General features: G+C 41.9%; 1 protein-coding gene across 2 annotated transcripts in view; it reads left to right on the top strand.

Annotated features, from left to right (window-relative positions):
* MED14 (mediator complex subunit 14) overlaps positions 1-16,287 on the top strand; it is a 941,548-nt gene that overhangs the window by 797,413 nt on the left and 127,848 nt on the right. For both annotated transcript variants that reach the window (XM_078658290.1, XM_078658289.1), the window contains one exon: positions 11,353-11,588. In XM_078658290.1, coding sequence (XP_078514416.1) covers positions 11,353-11,588 — 236 coding nt within the window. The remainder of the gene's footprint in view (positions 1-11,352; positions 11,589-16,287) is intronic.

Genomic DNA, 16,287 nt, shown 5'->3' with positions numbered 1-16,287 from the left:
TTGAAGTTACCCCCCCATTACATGGAGGGATGTTGGTCCCCTTGGTTAGTGCTTGGGATTGCAATCTGGGTGGCGCATAGACACTCCCGGGTAATAGCTCTCTGCGTCCCTATCTGCCCGTCACTCCTACATATTGTCCATAGGGATCCGTCAATCTGCGAATGACTTAGAAGAGAGGTGTTGTTTTAATTAATATTACTACACCCTGAGACCTGTAAGTGTAGCCCACGTGGGCCAGTACTATGTGCACCCCCTCCCGAGAAATCTACACCGAGTCCCCTGCAGGTGGGTCTCCTGAAGCATCACCACATCTGGGTGTAGTTGCTTAGTATACTGTGTTAACAGTCCCTGTTTTATCTTGTCTCTAAGGACATTGACATTCCACGTCGGGCACGATAGGGCCGATCCTCTATAGAAGTTGGTGTAGACATGACAGAAGCGTATCTCGTACCAGTGTTGTGTGTATCAGACTTGGAGATTCCGGCATCTGTTTCCAGTGCACCCAACCACTGCAATTGTTATGGCCATCTATACCATAAAAAAGAATGAACTCCCCAGAGACTTATGACAACACCTAACTCCATCCCAACTAAAACAGGTGTGTATGCGAAGAGATGATGTCTGTCGCCCACCCCACCTCCTAACAACTTCAACACAATATTCTAAAACTCTTGTTACATAAGAACAGACTAGAAGGAAGGCATAGAGTAGGTCCCCCACATTTGGAAAAACAGTGGTTTCTAGTCATAGTTCTTCTTGCTCAAGAAAAAAATCCGGCCAATGGAGACCGGTATTATACCTTCGAAAGTTAAAAAATTAATTCCTGAAAAAACAATGCTGCAAGAAATTCACAGTTTTCAAAACAATTCATGATATCGCTGAATCTCCAGGATGCATATTTTCATATTCCAATCCATCCAAAACGTAAACAATTCTTAAGATAAGGGATGGCCGGTTGATGCCATTACCAATCCAATGTCCCACCCTATGGTTTCAAATCTGCTACACATATTTTCACAAAATGCATGTCTCCTGTCATGACTTCTCTAAGGAGAAATTGTTTCAGGTTTTTCCAAACCTGGAAGACTGGCTTCTGAAAGGTCCTTCACTTTGTGCTGTAAAAAGAACTCCATGAAGGCATGCCTACAGTTGTATGAAGATCTAGGTTTAAATTTAAACGTACAGAAATCTTACTTTTAACCCAGCAGGAAGACTTTTCTAGGGGAAATCTAGACACTCATGCATAGCATTCCTGTGGAAGTGAGGATACAGAAGAAATTAAAGTTGACTGCATTTTTATTGAAAAGAAAGTCAGTTCCTGCTTGAGTGTTTGAGTCGTTCCTGGGAATTATGTCCTTCTGCATTCCCAACTGCCTGCTGCACATGGGATAGTTTCAGGAAGAAATAGGAAGGCAATGACCCTAAGATCAAGGATCTTCTGACATTATTAATCTGATCACTTCCAGAATGAGAACTGTCATACCATGGTGTGCAAACAGATGGAATATATCCGTAGGCCTAAAGTTCCTAAATCATCCTCCCCAATTTATTATGCCCACGTACGCACCCCTGGCTAGTTGGGGGGGTGTGGGGTGTTTTTACAAGAGTTAGAGGTACGTGGGAAATGGTCAGTTCAGGAATCCAAGTTCCACATAAACCTGTTGAGCTAGGAGCAGTTTTCCTGGCACTTCAATACTTTATCCCAAGGATAAAGAATTCATTAGTACTTGTTTTTGCGGACAATACGAGAACAATTTTTTATCTGAACAAGCCAGGTTTGTTGGCTATCAACAGAAGCCCAGAAAATATGGCAATGGATTTACAGTATCAGACAACATTGAAATTGGAACATTATCCCTGAGCGAACAATCATTGAACAGACTCGCGAAGTAGAACAACCAAGGACTGCCACGACTGGGAACTAGACCAAGGTCAGCTAAATGTTGTTTTTCAGTCTTGGGGAAGTCCAGGTATGAACTTGTTTGAGACACATCTCAATCACAAGTGCCAATTCTGTGCTAGCAGAAATCCCTCCGCGAGTGTCATAGGGAAATGCTTTCCCAATAGCCTTGGCGGGGATATGCGCCTATGCATTTCCCTGCCCTCTTCTCCGGACTTCCAGATTGTTGAAAAAGATGAAAGGACAACCATGTCAAATCATTCCTATAGTTCCAGCTTGGCTTAACCCTCAGCTCGTCATGAGGCACGGTCGCGCTGTGCTCGTCATGTCCATTGCGCCGCGCCAACGCGGGGATAATTCCCCTGCTGTGCTGGGCGTCCCATTGGAATGGACGTGGTCGTGACGAGCTCAGCTAGTCATGAGCACAGTGCCACCGTGCTTCATGATGAGCCGAGCTCGTCATGAGCACCGCGGCGCTGCGCGCGCGCCCCCCTCCCCCCAGCACAGCAGGGGAATTAGCCCCCGGGGAAGGCCTTAAACAATATTGGTATACAGAAGAACTTCTCCTGTCAGAAAGAAAACTAATTCTGTTTAAACTATCATCAAATCTATTGACAATGAACAAAGGCCAAGTTGGTTATCCTGCACAGAGGTCTTTCAAATTAGCAGCCGGGCTCCTGAATACAATTAATTCAGCCATCTAGATTTTTCAGAAGATTGCAGATAGTTTTAGCTAAAGCCAGGGTTGAAATGACAAATGCCAATTACAATGTCAAATGGACGTGATTATGTAGTTGGTGCTCTAAAAATAGTATACTTCTCCTCCCGAGCTAATCTTGACAAATATATTACATCTGGCCTGTTTAGGTCTCCCTCAAAGCTCAGTCAAAGTACTCCTAGGGCTTTAGAACGTCCACAGGAAAATTGTCACAGGTCCAATAGACTAGTGATGGAGTTCCGTAAGGGTCTGTTTAGGACCTATCCTCCAAATAGGAAACCACCTATTTCTTCGCATTTTAACATGGTTCTCACAGCTGATGAAGAGCCCATTTGAGCATATTCGTAAATCAAACCTCCAATATCTAACCTTGAAAATGGCCTTGTTACTGGCTTTGACTAATTATAGGAAGGTTAGTGAAATTCAAACTTCATGATAAAAGGGCCATACTTGCAATTCACTGAGAACAGCGTTCTATTGAGTACAAATCCTCGATCCCATCAAACTTTCATTTTCTATTGTTCTTAAAACCTTTTTCTGTAGCCCTTCTGAAGCAGCAGAAAATCACTTAATTCTCTGGATGTGAAGCAATGTCTCAGATTCTAGCTGGATAGACCTAAAATGTTCAGAAAGTCAGATCAGCTTCCTGTAAGGCATATCTTTTTCTTGGAGGCCCATAGGCTATCAAGGAGATATATATATATATATATATATATATATATATATATATATATATTATGTTTAAGGGGTACTTCTCACCTCCTCTTAATAAATATGCTGTCATAGTGATCATTGCTTGTTATTTAAATTCAAGCATGTGAATCTATGCAAGCTATCAATACAGGAGAACTACAGTGTACTGGTAGTAACTTATTTTTTCCATGGCCAGGTGATTCTGCAAGATGTGCTAGGGGGCTTAAATAGATATTAAAAGCCTATGAAAAAGGGGTGTCCTGACCTCTTGGCTTCTATTCTGCAGAAAGGATTTCATCTATCTCAACGCTAAGCCAGTTAATCCAAGTGCCTGTAAGTGGAGGAGGAGCAGAGTGTGAAACACTGTCTCAAATGCTGCCGAACGATCTATTAATATCAGTACGGCTTTGTCATCTTTATGTAGAGTGCGTTTGATGTGTTCCGCGACCTCTATAAGAGCGGTTTCGGCGCTCTGAATAGGGGGGAACCCAGACTAACTTGGGTGAAGGAGTCCATTGGTCTCTAAATAAGAGAGCTGCTAATTTACAAATTTCTCCAAAATCTTTGAGAACTAGGGTAGTAAAGAAATAACTTTATAGTTAGCCAGTGTGCTAGGATCAACTGAAGTTTTTTTAAAGAGGGAGTAATTACACCCACTTCCAAGCTAAAAGAGAAAAATTAAGTAACTTTTTCACCACCAGGTTGATCACATCCTCTCTATGAGCCGCAGATCATTTGGGCACGTATCGGAAAAGGAGAGACAGATTTAAGGCTGTAGATAGCAGCTCTGGAGTCTTCCAGGGAATTTGGATTGAATGTAGGGAGGGAACATTGCTTATTCTCTTACTATCAAAGCTGGAGGAGATGCTGTCTAGCCATTGATAGAGGCTGTGGAGAAATTGGATTGTATTTAAGAATCGTGTCTTGAAAAAAAGTGGCCAACTTCTTACACCATTCTAAAGAAGGGCAAGCTTCTATCGCAAGCAGTGGGTGTAAGAAAACTTTTTATAATCTTAAACACTCCCAGAGGCTTATTCTCTGTGGCCTCAATTCTCTCACCAAAATAGGCTTTTTTGGCTGCCTTAACTTAAGCATGGTATTTTCTTAAAGCTGCCCAATAGGTAGCGTTCTTTTCCTGACAATAGTACTTGCGCCAACGTCTCTCAGTCCATTTGCAGAGTTTCTTTTCTACTATTAAGACCTCACCAGACACCAGCGACCTCTCTCCTTCCATGCAGGCTACAGAGGAAGGGGCTTCCTTTTTGATGGTGGTCCGGAGGGTCACTGACGTGCTGGACCTGACACTGCTCACTGTACAGGTCTAGATCAATGACTTGACAGGTGCTTCAACCTGGAGTGTCCCCCTCAGAGCCCATATTCCCCTTCAATGAAGCCCTCACTGATGTGCTGCCTGGGGGCTAGGGCCAAGCCCTGCAAAGGCACCCCTGTGCACAGGACCATCGCCCCTCGCCATCTCCGTGGGACCCAGGTGCACCAACATAACATCCCACCTCTGAGAGCGTGGTGGTCCAGGCCTCCAGCTCCAAAGGTAATTCCAGCTTGTTCTCTCCCACACCACCAGATAGGGAATCCAAGAGGCTGGATATCTTCAGAAAGAGGATATTCTCTTCCACCCGCCTTGAAGTTTGTTCAGTAAACATTGTGCTTATTGGACCACTATTCCCATACTGCATGGGATACGGTTGTGAAAGTGATACCCATGGTCTCGGAAGCGGCCCGAGCTATACTTTACCAAGGTATTGCTGCCTGGAGAAATGCTGCAATGTGCACAATCGGAGGCGGATTGGATACAACTGACTCTCTAGGCAGAGTCATTACTTCCACGGTGGTGATTCGACCTCTCGCCTGGCTGAGAACTGCCCTTTGACAGCATTCACTTTTTTGGAGACATGGCTTGTTCAGCCCTTGAATGTTTCAAGGATACTAAGGCCACTGCTAGGGTGTTAGGGCTCACCATGACTGCGCTACATTCACATTCTACTGTCTGCTCCTTCCGTGGCTACAGTAGGGGGTATCAGCCATATCCTTTTCCTCCTAGCCACCACGTCCATCAGACACCTGTCTTGTCGCTGCTGTAGCTCCCACAAGCCTTGCGGGAACCAAGGCCAGAGGACTACCAAATCGGCTCTGCCCTTGCAGCCGCAGCTTTAGAGTCCCTTTAATATGCCCTAATAACATCTGGGGTACCCTGTTGGTAGCAGGATTCAGCACCACCTTTCCCTATAGCAGGAGATAGTATCGGACAAATGGTCGAGTGGTGTTACGCCCTACCTTTCCAACAGACCCTGGCACCTTTACCACCGTACCTGCTCGGCTGATGGAGGGCTACCTTTCGTGTTTGCGCCAACAAGTGCTGGCTCTTCTGGCCAAAGGAGCCATAAAGAGGGTGCAAGCATCAGAAATAGATTGTGTTTGCTATTCACGCTACTTTCCGGTGCTGAAAAGGGACGGAGACCTCTGCCCTATACTAGACCTGGGGAGAGGATGTGGCCTAATGGCTAGGACGGCCAACCTCAAGTCTGGCGAACAGGGTTTTGAGTCTTGGCAAGGATGCACAACATCCTGTGATGCTGGGCAAGTCACTTAATCTCCCCGTGCCTAACAAAAATGAATGTGTCCTCATGTAATGCAACTGGTGCTTGTGTAAAGCTCTCGGATATGTTCGGGTCAAGTACGCGCTATTTAAAACTCAATAATAAAAAAAAAGGACTTGCGTCCTCTCAATTGCTCCCTGTAAAAGGAAAAATTCAAATTGCTCATTGTGGCTCAGGTTCTGTCTGCCTACGACCTTTTTTTTTTTTTTGCAGAGTTTTATATAGCGCGAACTAGACCCGAACCGAATCAGGTATCAGAGCGCTTTACATATTTTCCAGTTACGTTACATGAGGACACACTTTCATTTTAGGCACGGGGAGATTGTGATTTACCCAGAATCACAGGAGGTTTTGGCGTTGTTACCGAGATCCCCAGGTCCGAGGTCGAGTGCCCTAGCCGTTAGGGAGACTGGATGATAGTGTTGGACTTGCAGGATACCTACTTCCATATCCCTGCCCTGCTTGCCCCCAGGTGTTACCTGCAGTTCACAGTGGGCTGTGGGCTATGAGCGTTAGGAGTTCTCTGTGCTCCTCTTTGGTCTTACCAGCGCCCCTCTAGTGTTTACCAAGGTGATGGCAGTGATTTCAGCAGATGTGCCGTTCCAGTATTCCCCTACCTCGACAACTGGCTGGTGAAGGCTTGCCCCAGGCAGCCTTCTCCCACTTCCAGACTACAGGGGATCTCCTGCATTCTCTGAGGTTTACTATAAACTTACCAAAATTACACCTGACTTCTTCTCAGATGCTTTCTTTCGTAAAAACTCTTCCGGATACAGTGCAGTTTTGGGCCTATCCTCCAGAATGGCGAGTCCAAGATACTCGGTCTATGATTGCGATGTTTCACCCTCTATCCTGGATTTCAGTGAGACTGACTCCGAGAATGGTGGGTTTCATGTCCTTCTGCATTCTGCTGGTTTTCAGCTCATTCTCTCAGCACCTCGTATTCTCTCGCCATCTAGGTTCCTTCAGAGAGAGAGATAGAAATAAATGATGGCTCAGGCCAGTCTATCCACTAAAGGCCTGGGGGGTCTGAGGAGTGGGCTTGTTTCCTCACTTGAGGATCCAGAATTATTTTTGTGTTATTTTGGCAGCGGACCTTTACCAAAATAACACGAAAAGTTGTTATAGTATTATAGCAACTGTTTTCCACACAAGCAGGCACTATTTGGAGAAAAGAAGGAAGTATAGGGCTCCTTTTCTGTATACCAAGGTAAACCGGCTTGACAAAGATGCCTTTCACTAAGCCACATCGAGAGCAGGATTTGAGTATGGACTCTAATGTGGGAGAGAACTCGGCCATGGTGCCAGTAGTGCCATCTGTCATATTTCAAATATTTCAACAGGTACGATGCCTCTGACACCATAAATCACACTGAATTTCCGAACACAGATGTCCCTTTCATTAACTCTGAGGTTTCGTACTAAATACTTCTTTTTTTCTTCCAAAAACTTTTCAAAATTTAAGTGTCCCTTCACCAAGTACATAAAGATCTCATCGCAATTTTAGAATGAGCATCACAATTGTACACAACACATATATACAATACATAAATTTCATGGACAACAAAAGACATTATTGAAACATTATTAAAACTCGGCGTTCCGTAAAGACGTGACACGCCAAAAACTCTGAGAAATTGTCATCCCATTCAAAGAGCTGAGACACTGACGGATGGTCTAAACACTTGAAAGTTGAAATACTTGGAATGAGATTTCTCCTGTCTTTGAAGCCGGAGAACACGCCGTACGGAACAGCTTCACGAGTATCTACTAAGTCCAGAAACGCCATAGAAGAGAAAAAACAGATGATTTGCCGTGATACTCACAAGTAACACTGGCAGAAAATCTTCGGCAATTACATTCTGCAACAGAAGTTGATTTAACGATGTCCTACCCCAGTTCCACCCCGCCCTGATGAAGACCTTTGTACAAGAGATGGTCCCACATCTATAAGGTCGAAACGCGTTTGCATCATTTAGCGGTTCAGAGCTGAAGAAGACACCGAGGGACGCTGTTTGGTTCAGCTAGTAGAGCCGGATTGTTCGGACTCACAACAACAAGTTGTACAATAGTCTCTGACCCCTATCAGGACCTTAAAACTTAGAGTGTCTAGAACAAAGTGTGCCTTAGTTCTGGCACGAAAAAAGTAGGGACACTAAGTGATTTGGAGAAAACATATAAATTATAGGCGATTCCCCCGATAAGAGTGTAATAATGAACAGTAAGGTTTGAAGCAAATCAAGATACCATAGGATGTATGGGAAAATCAAACCTAAAACCGTTTTTTCTGTGTTTTAATGTTTCAATAATGTCTTTTGTTGTCCATGAAATTTATGTATTGTATATATGTGTTGTGTACAATTGTGATGCTCATTCTAAAATTGCGATGAGATCTTTATGTACTTGGTGAAGGGACACTTACATTTTGAAAAGTTTTTTGAAGAAAAAATAAGTGTTTAGTACGAAACCACAGAGTTAATAAAAGGGACATCTGTGTTCGAAAATTCAGTGTGATTTGTGGTGTCTGAGGCATCGTGCCTGTTGAAATATTTGATCTTTGATTCTGGCCTCTGTCTACCTCAATTGAATCATTTCTCTTATTTTGATATCTGTCATATTTCAGTCACTTAATCATGAGATCCTAGCAATTATGTCTCTCTCAAGACAAGCGAAAGTATCTCTGGCTTACAGTGTACCTGTACCATAACGCAGATCTAGAGTTAATACACACCTCTGTTACACCCCATTGACTGGCAGATTATGAGCTAGTAAATTATAGAGTACTCTGTAGTTCTGATACATCCACAGCTCCTTTTTGCTGTTCTTTAAAGTCTGTTTTGGTGCCCATAATGCAGACTTTTGTGTTAAAGATGAGGCCTGCTCCTGAGACAGTGAAGCAGTTTCTCTTGAGCTTTTTCGACTCACCACATTTTTTCTCAGTCTCTTCAGCCTGTACTATACTTCAGCCTGTCTGACTTCAATTTCAGGAGACTTTTGACTGCCCCATAGGCTAATTCCTTTTGAGCTGGTGTACAGTTCTTCAAAACGTGTTACTTCTGACAAAAGGTTATATCGAGGACAATGGAGCTGATGTCAGGGAGTTGATATGGGACATGTGGGAATTTAATGGTTCACTTGATCTCTCTCGTAGTTCTGCTGTTGTCTGCTCAGACACCAAGTACTTATCTTGGACTCTAATGAGGAAGTCAGTAGCAGGAACTGTGAGGTCTGAGAACAGTTCATTTCATTCTCAGAGATGCATTGACATTGGTATTTGGGGTATACATTTTACTTAGACTTGGCAGCCTTATTTGGAACCTGAATGATATTTGTAAGGTGAAGGAATTCAAAACCCTCAGGATGCAAGTACATTAATGAAAGCGAAGTTTATGGCATGTCATCTTCTAGGTATTTGTCAGCAATTGTTTGCCAAGCTCAGATGATCATTGATCATTGTTTTTCCATATAGATTCCTTTTCGAGTCAAATGGTTAAAGCTATAACAAATATGTATTTTAGTTGATACACTAGAATTACTGAAATTAAAGCAAATAGGAACTTGTAAGGCAAGCTCTTCTTTCCTGAGATGATGAGTGTCCTGCAGAATGAATTCAGTATTAGTATTGGTCATATTCATTTGCAGTCACTTACTTCGCTATGAAGAATAGACTTTTCTCAACACAGTGTAGTCAACAACAATGTTCCAACTGCTCCAACACGTTACACTTCTTACAGGGCTCCTCTGAAGAGAGCTTTATCTAAGGAAGATGCTTGATATTTCACATGGAAAAATAAGACCTACTTTTCACGTTTTGGTGAGACTTCATAATCCCGTAGCTGGCATTTGGGAGAAACCCGCCTCTGTTCTCTTCGGAACAAATTTGATCTCAGAAGAAATAAAGGCCTTGTTGGGGGCACTTCTTATTGGATACATCAGTCAGTGGCAGACACTGGTGTTTCATGCTGACATCACAGCAAGGGGACCTAATGTATTTATGGTTTAAATCCTTTTATCGATTTTGAAAAGACAAGCATTACAGTAGCTGCCACCTACATCCACCGGCGGGTGGGGAACATTCTTATGAACTAGAAAGGCAGAAAAGGAAGAAAGTAGAAGACGAAGGGGAGGGTAAAGAGGTCTATCCCCTGTATGTACGTGTGTGTGGTGCATCAAGCAAGGGTCGCATAGATGATCTGGGCGGCCCTCTGTTATCCTTAATCCTTTTTGGGGGGGGGGGGGTGTGAAGGGACCTTAGTGAGGCGAAGCACTACCTAATGTATTTATAAACGTTTTTTCGGATACTTTAAAAAAAGTTTGATCCAGGGGCAGAGGACTGAAATTCTCCCAGTGGTGTCTTCAATGTCAATTTGATTAATTTAATGTACCATTGTCTGTGATACTTTGATATTGTCTTTGCAACATAATGAAGGAGTGAAAGGGAAATATTTGTTTGTCCTAAAGATCCTATCATGGTTCTGCTTGACTTCTTTAGATTCCTTTTGCTGTGATGTTTGATAGCAGAGCATTATCTCAGGTGGTTAGGGGATTAACCAAAAGTGTTCACTCGCCAACTGTTGGGGATTTATACTGTACTTGCACAAGGCCATAGGAGGTCTGATGGTTGCCAGCAACTGAACTAATTCAAGTTGCAGGATCACAGGCCGTTTTAGCTGTGTTCCGGGAGAGATCTTAATGTTAGTAGGTCTTCCATAAGTTCAAAGCGGTACTCTTTTTGGAATCTTTACTTTTTCCCCATGGTGTCTAATGTGCTCGTTGTTTATTTTGGGGATGGCAGTGCTAGTGTGACACCCTGGGACGTAGGTTGCACCTGCTGGAGCTATGATAGCATGTATAGGTTTTTTTGGGTTACAACCTCCATAAGAAGTTTATCTGAGGCAAAGAGACTGCAGTGGGAATGCAAAACAGAGTATAACAGAAGAATGTAACTATTTAATTTTATCGTATAAGGATATTATAAAATGTAGTGTTTGTTTGTACCAAGGATACATTAGTATGGTACTGTAACTTAATCTTACCTTTCAACAAGTATTAGAGAAGAATGAGCTAAGGAATAAACTGCCCAAAGTTCTTTATAGTTTATGGACCAAGTAACATTGATTTACACATTATGTAGGAATTAGTTTCCCTTCCATTAGATCTGATATCACAATTCTTATAATGAAGAAGGGTGATCAATTATTGGGCAGGATGAGGGATGGACTATTCTGTCTCCCTCTTGAGAATGTCTTGGAAATTAATTAAATTAATCAGGAAGCATATAATCTATGACAATACATAAATTGTAGGGCATCTAAAACCAAGATAAATGGCAGTTGACATAGAGAGCGTGTGGACTTATGCATGTTTTCATTGAACTCTTAAGTGTATTGTTAAGTGGTTGAGTACTGTATTATTGTTTCTTACAGATTCCCAAGTGATGCCTAGTAATATGCCTCCGCCTCGCAAACTACCTCAGCGCTCCTGGGCTGCATCTATACCCACAATCCTCACTCATAGTGCCTTGCATGTTCTTCTGCTGCCCTCACCCACGCCTGGATTAGTGCCAGCATTAGCTGGCAGCTACCTTTGCTCTCCTCTGGAGCGATTCCTTGGGTCAGTTAACATGAGGCGGCATCTCCAACGGATAATCCAGCAGGAATCGGTATGTTTATTTTTCGTATTTTAATTTTTCAGTTGTTACTTTAGCCATTCTTATGTATAGCTTTGGTTTTCGAGTATCATCTTTGCATAATAGTAGTGGTTTTAAAACTCCTTATCCAAGCAAATCTGATGCAGAAGCTACTTTAGACCCCACCACAGTGATTATGTAACTGCCATGAATTGTGTATTCATTTAGAGAGTTTTCTAGAGCGCTGCATGTCTTCTTTTAGTTACTTTCATTTGATAAAGGCTTTAGGAGGAATTGATGTGATTAGTGATTTAGGGCCTTGTGCTCTTTTCATTTATCACCTTTACTGCATGAAAAGCTCTATAAGAGGCAGGTTTGAGCAGTTCTGGTTTTATTTGTTTCTAAACTAATTGTAGTTAGATTTGGGTATGCCATGAACTTCTCAAGATCCACCTCTTTGTTTAAGCTGTTTCAGTGATCGTTGGTTAATGAGATGTGCTGTCTTGAAGTGTAGGTTTAAATTAGGTGGGTGGTGGGGGCTTGAGACTGAAAGTATTTGGGGCCTTTCCAAAGAACAGTAAAGAGAACCTTAAACTGAATTCTTACTTCTAACCGGAAACAAGCCCTTTCTATGTCGATTTGTCAAATTGGAATTTTGATAAGGTCTTATAGCTTTTCATTAATAAAGACTCTTGCTAAAAATATTTGTTTTTAGTTTTGAAAATCGGTTCTATATGTGCAACAGATGTGTGTGTGTACATTGTGCATGGTTCTTTTATCATTGCATATGCACTCTATTTGGTCATGCATACAGGAGTAATTTATGGCCACACTTGTATAATCTATTTTCTGATTGATTGTAACATATATTTACATGTTCTCGTTATGGATGTATTTTTACCCACAAATAAATTGTTTATCCTAGTAGTAGCTGGAAATTGATGGAAAAGCGCCGGGACACCCTTAGGGGTAGCCGTGCGCTATAAAAGTGACCGTACATAACATAACATAACATACGGACGGATTTGAGATTACTGCTCACTGAGGTTTCCCTCTGCTGCTTCTCTTAGTAGTTTGACCCCCTTCCAGGAGCATGACCTAACAAATAGTTGTTAGTATAGTATCTGGAGGATCACATACTTTACACAGCACAACCACTGAGCTCCAACATTTCATCCATTTGTTACTGCTCTTTCAACTTAACCGTTTACTGTGATTTCATGTATCTTCATGTAAGTAGTCGAACCTGTGACCTTTCAGGCAAGCATGATTACTGGCCTGACAGTATTAAATGTTAGAAAGTACAACAGTTTTAGGTGAAAGGATTTAACTGCAAAGTATACTTGTGCGCTTCAAGGAGGATCAAATCATATCAATCAAATCAAATATAACTTTATTCGATTGTTTAAAAAGCAATCATAAAAGTGTACATAAAAAACATTTCATTAAAAAGATACATTAATTCATTTTACAATCTCTCAATGGCGTACAGGAAAATTCATTATTAACAAGAGTTTAATAGTTCATAGTGTCATATATCTTTAAGTGGAATTATGTGATCATACTTTTTCTACTACGCATCACATTTTTCAAATACAGTGTGATTGTTGCAATACATAGGTGATTATCCAAGTGTTGGATACTTAACATAGCCACACGGCATTGCCGATGGCCCATCTCTCTCAGCAACAGTAATAAAACATTGTCTGATCAGACCATAACATTTACAAAAAAGAAGAACATGAATAGTACTCTGAGATGAAACATCATCACAGGGACAGGGAGGTAATTCATTCATCCAATTATTTACCGTAGGGAAACTAACCAATCTGTGGAAAATGCCAAATCTAAAACAAGATAGTAGAAATCTTTCATAATTATCTGTCACATAGATCAAGTAGGGTTGAATATTAAAAGTTGTTAATATCATTTGATGATGCAGGACAGTAGGTTTTGAAACCTCAGATGTAATTCTTAAAGAGTCCAAAAAAGCCAAACCCTCCTTCTTCAGATCTTTACGTGATATGGCTGAGATAGTAAGAGGATTTAAGAAATGATCTAATTTTCCAATATCCTTAAAAAAAATTCGTACATAACTCAGCCATGGAATCCTCATGGCTCCTTCTAATTTTAAGATATTTGTCAAAATGTCTCTATTAAGCTTTGTTTCTTCTTTTGTCCATAGCCTATGCCATAATAACACAGGTTCCAGCTTAATTAGATCAGATATAAAAGCAAGACCCAATTCTGGATGACAGTTATAAATTGGAGTGCTCTTGGGAACTGCAAGGATAAACTTTAAGAAGGAGTTTCCCACCACCTGGATGGGCGTAGGTTCAGCAAAACCCCATACCCCACTGCCGTAAGTAGCACCAGACACACACTTGGCTTTATAGATCTTAACTCCACAGGAGGTCTGGTACCTAGTTTCTTTGAGAAAGTCTTGAGGGCAGCGTCGAATGAACCATCGCAAGTTTTTTTGCTGACACTGCCTGCGTCCAAGACTCACTCTGAGTAAACCGTATACCCAGGTAAGAGAATTGCTTGGTGGATTCAAGCTTCTGTCCTGCTAAAAATATGGCCCTCTTAGGTTTATGATACCTGCCGCAATGCATGGTGAAAGTTTTAGATGTATTAACTTTTAGGCCCAGCTCATCCATAAATAGGGAAAAGCTATCCACCACGCGTTAGAGTCCCACTTGTGTACGTGACATTAAGACAGCGTCATCAGCATACAAAAGCGCCGGGATCAGGCGGCCAGCTTCATATGGGGGATCTAAGCTATTGTCTCAAGTCTTTTTCCAATCCATTTATATAAAAATTAAAAAGGAAGGGGGCCAAGACACAACCATGTCTGACAACGCTCCTAATTGGTATTTTGTCAGTGCGTTCCCCCTTTAGGCCATAGCGAACGCGGGCTGATGCGTCGCTATAAAAACGTTTAAGATAATAAATAATATTTTGTTCAACCCCAAGTTGACCCAATAAAATCCACAGTTTGGAGTGAATCACACAATCAAATGCGGCCGAGAGGTCAACAAAGGCCAGGAACAAGTTCCCTTTCTTGGCCCTTGTGTACTTCCCGGTCAGCATTAAGAGATTTAAACCCTGTTCCACTGTGCCCAAACCAGAACGGAAGCCATACTGTAGATCAGATAAGATAAGATAGAATTTTCACTGGCCCAAACCAAGAGCCGATCCAAAACTATCCGACCCACTATTTTTGTAAAAGATTCTAAGAGGGAAATGGGTCTATAACAGCCCGGGTCGTGTCTATCCCCCTTTTTATAGATGGGCACTATTACAGACTCCACGCATGTGGGTAAGAATTCTGAGACACAGCTGGCGTTAAGCACCTGGACCAGAAGGGGACCCCACAAAGAAGGGGTAGCCTTAAAAATATCTATGGGGACACCGTCCAGGCCAGGGGCCTTTCCACCCTGGCTTGCACACAGAGCTTTTTCAACTTCTTCCAAGGTAAAAAACAAATTACTTGAGGGGGGTTTTACAATGGGGGGAGACTGAGAGCTCACCTGTCCCTCGCCCTCATACACTTTAGAAAAGTGTCTAATCCAGTCTGATTCAGGAATTGCTATTTCCAACTTTGGACCAGCCTCTTCCCTAAGAAAAGGTGTTCTAATGATCTTCCAGAAGCCCGCACTGTCGTTCCTACTGGAGGCTAGGTGCAGGGCTTCCCAGGCTTCTACTCTCAGCATATTCTTTCTATCTTTTATAGCTATTTTATACTCTTTCCTGAGTCTACCGACTTCCTTAACACACCTGGTTTTCTTATGCAATTCCTTCTTTAGAAGGGCATAAGCCCTAGTACAGCTAGAGTCAAACCAACCTCCTTTCTGTTTACTATTTTTAAACTGTCTCATAAGGGAGGTCCTAATTTCATTCGAGATGGTCAGAAAGGAAGCAAGGAGCAATTCAGGAATAGAGTCTTCCCCTAAACATATCGCTACCTCAGATATGCATTTACCAACCACTATTTAAAGTATTGCCGATTGGTCCACCATGGCCCATTTTAGCGAATAACCGTTTATACTACCAATAGATCGATTTTCATCCACGTTATCCCTTTCTTTATTATTCTTTAGGGTGGAAATTTTTGGGAGCAGAATGGCCACGCAAAGCGGGAAAAAGGTCACTTAGGGCAATATCTGAGACCTTAAAGGAATAAATTCTCTTATCATACTTATTTGAGACAATAGCAAAATCGATAGTAGAAGCACAACCCCTTTCATTAAATGTTGGGGAAAGGGAAGATGGTAAAATACAAACTTCATTTGCAAATCCCAAGTCAAATTTGGCAAGTAAATTGTTAAATGGTTCCCCCTGAAAAGAGTGATTAAAATGTGAACAGCACAATCCATCATCCTGTATCATTCCGCACCTATTATCTTTCATCATACTGCACAAAGTGCAATTAAAATCCCCAAACAGAAGTATCATCAAGTCATGTCCGTGGATTTTCTCCTGTAAAAACAAAGCTTTAGCCAGTTTGTTTAAAACAATAGGTACATCACCAGTGGGAATATTATTATATACATTAAGGAGAGCAATCGGAGTATCAGAAGCCATGACCAGTACCAAAAATTGAAAATAAATATCTATAACAGGCTCTATTACTCTCATAAAATTCAATTTGTTTGACAAATAGATGCTCAATCCACCCTTCGCTCTTCCATGTAAGACCTCAACAGCTGGAGTATGAAAGGTCCTAAAG

The sequence above is a fragment of the Lissotriton helveticus genome, chromosome 8 (assembly GCF_964261635.1).
Source record: "Lissotriton helveticus chromosome 8, aLisHel1.1, whole genome shotgun sequence".
Lineage (NCBI taxonomy): Eukaryota > Metazoa > Chordata > Amphibia > Caudata > Salamandridae > Lissotriton > Lissotriton helveticus.
This window is presented reverse-complemented; position numbering and strand designations above follow the sequence as displayed.